We start from the raw sequence: 5,698 nt of genomic DNA, 5'->3' as shown, positions 1-5,698 counted from the left end.
CTTGTACATTTTAAAGATTCAACTGTTCTTCTTAGATCTAAATTTTCTTCATCAAGTTGTGAATTCTCTTTTTCCAAGGACTCTAACTGATATGTCAGATTTTTTAAGCTATCCAAAGTTTTTTTCAGCTTTCTATTTTCTACCTCCAATTCTGAGTTTTCTTGCTCTAAGGCTTCTATCTTCTCACATGTAATTTTTAAATTGGTAATCTTTTTCTGTAATAATTCATTTTCCTTTTCAAGGTGATGTAATTCATTCTCAAGCTCTTCTGCTCTTTCTCCTTTCTCTTTATAATGTTCTAGTTCTTTCCTGGCTTGCCTTTTTTCAAATTCAATCTTATTTAACTTACTGCTGGTCTCTTTGATAGATTCATGAAGAATTTTATTTTCTTTTTCAATTTCCTTCACTCTTGCTTCAGCACTGATTTGTGAGCGTTGCCTTAGAGAAGCTACGGTTTGATTCAAGTGTTCATTTTCCTGTTCTAATAGTCTAATCTAAATAATTAAAAAGAAATGTTAAATTAGGTCAGTTACATGCAAACAAATAAATCATTTATTTATACATATACACATACATACACACAACATATACATATACAGCAGGCTGCTAAGGTAAGACAGATGTAGATGGACTGTATTATTATAAAAAAATTCTGTGGTTTATTCTACCATACATATAATAACATGCAATATATGTCAGCTGATAGTTATGCAACAAATTTTAAGTACAGAACTTTTTCAAGGACATTTTTTAAAGTAAAAAAACACAAGCTAAACACAAAATACTTCTGGTCATCTTTTAACAAAATGGCTTTTTCTGAAACACTGGTGCTTTGAGAGACGGAATATAGCTGAAATGGACATATCTCAAAAAAGAGAAAAACAGTTAAATCATGACTTTGGATAAGATTCTACATGTAGGTTCAAGGAAGGATGGGGTGAGGAACAGGAGGTAATTATCTCCCTAGCTTATTATTTTATTTGAAAATATAGAGTTGATTTCTGGAGTAGGTAGAGCCGATGATTAAACCTCTACCAAGTTTTTTGACTCCATATACCAAGACTATTCTCTTTTATTAAGAAAAGCATTAGCTTTTTTGCAAAAGGGATCTAACAAATGCATACACCTGCACCTCTTAAATTTAAGAGCATATCCAAACCAATATTCAGGTGTGGGCTTTTGCTGAAGGCATTAGACTAGTGGGTTTATGACCTGGTAGGTATCTAAACAACCCACTGAGATGTGTAAGTAAACAATTCTAAACCAGAAAACATAACATAAATGAGTATGTAAGGACAAAAGAATATTCCATTACAGTGATTTCAGTTATCAAGAACATAAATACATTTGCAGATACACTTAAGAAATGCCCAAAATTAAAAGAGTCTAACAGTTCTGTAATCTACAGCAGGGGGTACTTGGGAAGGCCCTGGGGGGTACGTGGGGGTAGGCAGGGACGGAGTGCCGCCACACCCCAGGAGCAGGGCCAGGGCAGGGTGAAGGCAGTGGTGCCCCTCCGCAGGCCACACAGGCGCCACCTGGCTGGTTGGATATGAGGGTGGGGGGGAAGGTTGCATGCGGCAGCCACCACCATCCACCACACCCTGCTCGCCGCCACTCTGCACCCAGCTGCACCCCCCACCCCGCCCACCAGGGGTATGCTTATTAAAATGTTGAAAACCTCTGATTTACAGTACAAATTGTATAAAAAGGTTTAAAAAAATTATAGACTCTGTTCTTTCATATGTGCTTTCATTCGCCTGTTTGGATATGAAGATTGACATGTACATGGCCCAGGAATGATGAAATGGTTTGAAATGCCCATGAGACTCCTAGAATGGGAATCTGCATATAACATTTTTGTGATGTTCCTTTACATAACTCAGCATTGCTAAAAACAAACAGTAAATACAATTTATTGACTATGTTTTTATGTATTGACAATATTTAAACATTAACTGTGAAGTTATGATCGATAAGTCTTTTATACTACCAATTTAGTTAATATGGAACGTTTGTATGAGTAAGTTACATTTCTGTGGCATCAGTACAAATCTTAGGAAAGTTCTGAACAATGGTGACACTCAAAATCACCTGAGTACATACTTTAAAGAACGAGCAATGTCACTGAGGATTCAGCTCCATTCATGTGCTTAGCTTTACACTGGTGCTGAAGTGGAAAGCTGCACTGGGACTCATGACTTCTTCAAAAATTGTTACAATAGATCATTAAAACATAATCCTGTTTTCAAATACAATTTGTACTAATGCATAATTAGTAATGTTTCTATAATCTATTTATGGAAAATGCTTCTTAACAGAACAAACACAACAGGCATAGTTTTAAAAATATTCCATTATGTACAATATTAAACAACCAGTTACATGCCCTTTTGTACCCCCAGTTTAAAAACCTAAGCATAGTGCAGTCATTAAAGAGTGCAGATTTTAATGTTGAATATTTTTGTTTCAGTGGAACTAAGGCCCTTGGCCAACATTAATTTAAAAAGAGATTTAAGGAATTTTATCCCAGTTGTTCAAGACTTGGCAGGACAGGACATGCAATTTTTGGAATCTGGGATATAATTTCTCAGATCCCATTGGGTGCTGACAGACATGACAGTTTGTTGTGCGATTGGCCACTGAAAGCGCTCTACAGCTGTGCTCTGACAGAAGTGAACAGCTGCAGAGTGCCTTAAAAACGGCCAATCATGTGAACATCTGAACCCTCATTATATGAGGGTCCAGACGACGATGCTCCAAAGTAGATGCAGCCAAGCCCTGCTCCCTGTGCTGTCTTCAGAATGGGAGGTGGGGAAGAGAGTAGAGGGAACTCATTCTGGGGGTTGCCCAGCTGGTGTTGGGGGTGGGGTGGGTGGATTGGAATACCTCTCGTCATCTCTCTGAAGCTCCAGTTCACCCACCCCACCCTCCAGTTCTGGCTGGGCAACCCCCAGAATGATCTCCCTCCACTCCTTTTGCCCCCTGCCATTCTAAAAACAGCACCAAGGCTAGGAGGGGCGTTGCTAGAGGAAAGCGGCTGCAGATGCAGCTGCTTTAAACTGCAGCTCATCTCCCAATCCCCAGGACCCAACCACAAATGTCTGTAGGGTCCTGGGGACAGCTGTAATTCATGGAACTTCCTGCAAAGTGCCATGAGTTACAGCGAGGAGCTTCACTTGTCTGCAGCCACTGTGTGCCCAGATCTTTAAAGTCATGCAGTGCAGCCCAACGTTAGGGATATGGGTTACATGCTATAAAGATCTCCAAGCACAGTATCAGTCTGCATGGTGAAGTTTTACTTGCTGGTGCATGGGGAGCTGCTGGGCTGCACAGCATGGCTTTAACATGCTAAACATTCAAATTAAAGCATAATGCCAACAACCACAAAGATGTTTTGCATTAAACGTCTTTCCTTGTGACTAGTTTGTCATTTTTATCACATGATAAACTGATTGAACATGTGGCACATTACAGTTTATTGCATGATTAACATGCTAAGCTCATAATAAATATAATATCTGTCAGGAGCCTAAATAAGAGCTCCCTCCCTTTTTTTCCAGATGGTTTGCATTATATTCTGTATCCTAAAACAATGTCAATTGAAAGTTTAAACGTAGCTAAAAAGCTGAAGATTTTATCTGGGACAACCAAGCCATTTAAACGGAGTTACGTATTTAGGGGCATATTCTCTACTGAGATTCAGTCCCTTTTTGGTATTCAAACAGCTCAAAGCCCCTGGAATCTATTTGTAAAATGCCCACAGGGAATTCCTCTGGTAGAGGGGACTCCACATAGTTTTAAAGTAGGCTGAGGCAGCCTCTTGGAGCAACTGTCCTCCCCATTCCTACTATAGATGGTGTTTTACAAAGAAAAAGGGAAGTTTGGGGCAAGAGCACAGCAGAACAAAGTTCCATTCTATCATTCTTCCACCAGCACTACTAACCCTAGACTGCCATAACTCTTACTGGGGCTGGTAACAGCTGTCTAACCACCTTTTCTTCTGCACAGAGTGGTACTTGGTCAAAGACTAATTCTAGTTAAGTTTCTGATTTTCTGTTCTGGCAGCCCTAATTTCTGCCTGGTCAGTAAGGCCATAGAAACAGTACAGAACAAGTAGAGCACTGCTAAATTCCAAAAACAAATTCTTATCCCTAGCCTTGCCTCCCAGAGTAACTCTGAATCTCAAGGAAGCCTATATAATACAGACATTGCTTAATGTGCAGACCTGTTGCGTTTAAGATACCTATGCCAAGTGTAAAGGGGCCAAAGTGCAATGTTTAATCAGTATGTTACTCACCTGTCTCTCTGAGTTTTCTCGCAGTGTCTCAATTGCTTTTTCAAGCTGTATTTTCTCTTTTATCAGATCTTTGCTCAGGTTTTGACTATTTTGAAGACTTTGTTTCTCTTGGCTAATTTCATTCTCAAGTCCTTCCAGCTAAAGAGAAAAATATTAAAAATTCATCCAGATATGACTATGAGCATATATGACTACTTTTAAGGGGTGAAGTGAAAAGTTTTTCATTATTCATTTTCAAATTCAACATATGCATTAGGGCTTGATTCAGAAATCTACTGAAAATAATTCAAAGGCTCCCACTAATATTTTACAGATATAAATTAAGATCTGGAAAATGCATCACCCCCCTCCCCATTTGAACTAACTTTTATCTAACAGTAAAAATAGTCAAGCCCCACTTGGTTGACTTTAAATATGGAAAATTTTCTCTGGTTTGACTTTTCCTGAAAATCATGAGCTATTCACAGTTATACATTTTGTTTGCTTTCTCAAATGCTATGTGGCAGAGCTAACTTGTCAGTATCATTTCCACCCAGGAAGAGTTCCTTTTTCTTGTTCACCTTGTACCATCTGAATTTTTATAGGCTGTAGAGGCTCATATTAGAAGTATTTCAGCAACCTGAAGGAAAGATTAAAATGGATCACATATTCTACTTCTGACAGACTTTACCTCATCTCCGAATAATACTCAATCACCTATGTCAGTATTTTTTATACTCAGAGATAAAAACATGCATTTTTTTGTCTATGTAACTGACCAAATTTTACTAGACGATGGATATTTTCCAAATTTTTCTTATGAAAGTTCCCATTTTGAATGTTCCTTCACTACTGCTCCATTGATTCTTTATTTTATACAAGCTGAATATTGTTCAATAGTATAATATACACAATATATTTTTAAAGAATTAAGTATAAATATTTCCAGCAAAAAAAGAACTAAATGTATGGAGTTATCTTGCCTCCTTCCTTGGTTCTAGTTATGAGAACATACTTAAAAATAAAAATAAGTTAAAAGATTTCTAAATCTCTTCTCTTTCTCCTTCCGAGTCTGTGTGGTTAGACAGCATAAGTTTATAAGCAAAGGAAGATTTTCTTAAAACTGATAGCATCTATATTTCAAGTAAGGGCTGCCAAAAAGCATGAGCCCCATAAAAAGCAATGAACTCACTATGACATTTGGGCATTAATTCTATTTTTAATCGTCAATCCTATAAACCAAAGATTACAACATTTTGCACCTTATCCTTAAGACCTATCACAAGGGCAAGCTTTTAGAAATCAATAAAATAAGTATATGACATACGAGTCTGAGACCACGCTTTCCCTTATTTACACTCCCACTAAGGGCCAAACATCTCTAGCTTTTATATTCATCTTCTATATTGGGGTAGGCAA

The 5,698-nt window shown here is 37.8% G+C and overlaps 1 protein-coding gene and 1 long non-coding RNA gene across 10 annotated transcripts in view; one reads left to right on the top strand and one right to left on the bottom strand.

Moving 5' to 3' along the window:
- Positions 1 to 4,128, top strand: part of LOC109296994 — a 15,231-nt gene extending 11,103 nt beyond the window's left edge. The window contains exon 3 of the long non-coding RNA XR_002097132.1: positions 4,118 to 4,128. This is a non-coding gene — a long non-coding RNA (uncharacterized LOC109296994). The remainder of the gene's footprint in view (positions 1 to 4,117) is intronic.
- CCDC88A (coiled-coil domain containing 88A) overlaps positions 1 to 5,698 on the bottom strand; it is a 248,444-nt gene that overhangs the window by 78,514 nt on the left and 164,232 nt on the right. For all 9 annotated transcript variants that reach the window (XM_019516673.1, XM_019516675.1, XM_019516676.1 and 6 more), the window contains exons 14-15: positions 4,301 to 4,438; positions 113 to 494 (exon numbers count right to left, since the gene is read on the bottom strand). In XM_019516673.1, coding sequence (XP_019372218.1) covers positions 113 to 494; positions 4,301 to 4,438 — 520 coding nt within the window. The remainder of the gene's footprint in view (positions 1 to 112; positions 495 to 4,300; positions 4,439 to 5,698) is intronic.

Source organism: Gavialis gangeticus, unplaced genomic scaffold (genome assembly GCF_001723915.1).
Source record: "Gavialis gangeticus isolate Ggan-Ray unplaced genomic scaffold, GavGan_comp1, whole genome shotgun sequence".
In the NCBI taxonomy this organism is placed as follows: domain Eukaryota; kingdom Metazoa; phylum Chordata; order Crocodylia; family Gavialidae; genus Gavialis; species Gavialis gangeticus.
The sequence above is the reverse complement of the archived record's forward strand: the minus strand, read 5'-3'. Positions and strand labels throughout refer to the sequence as shown.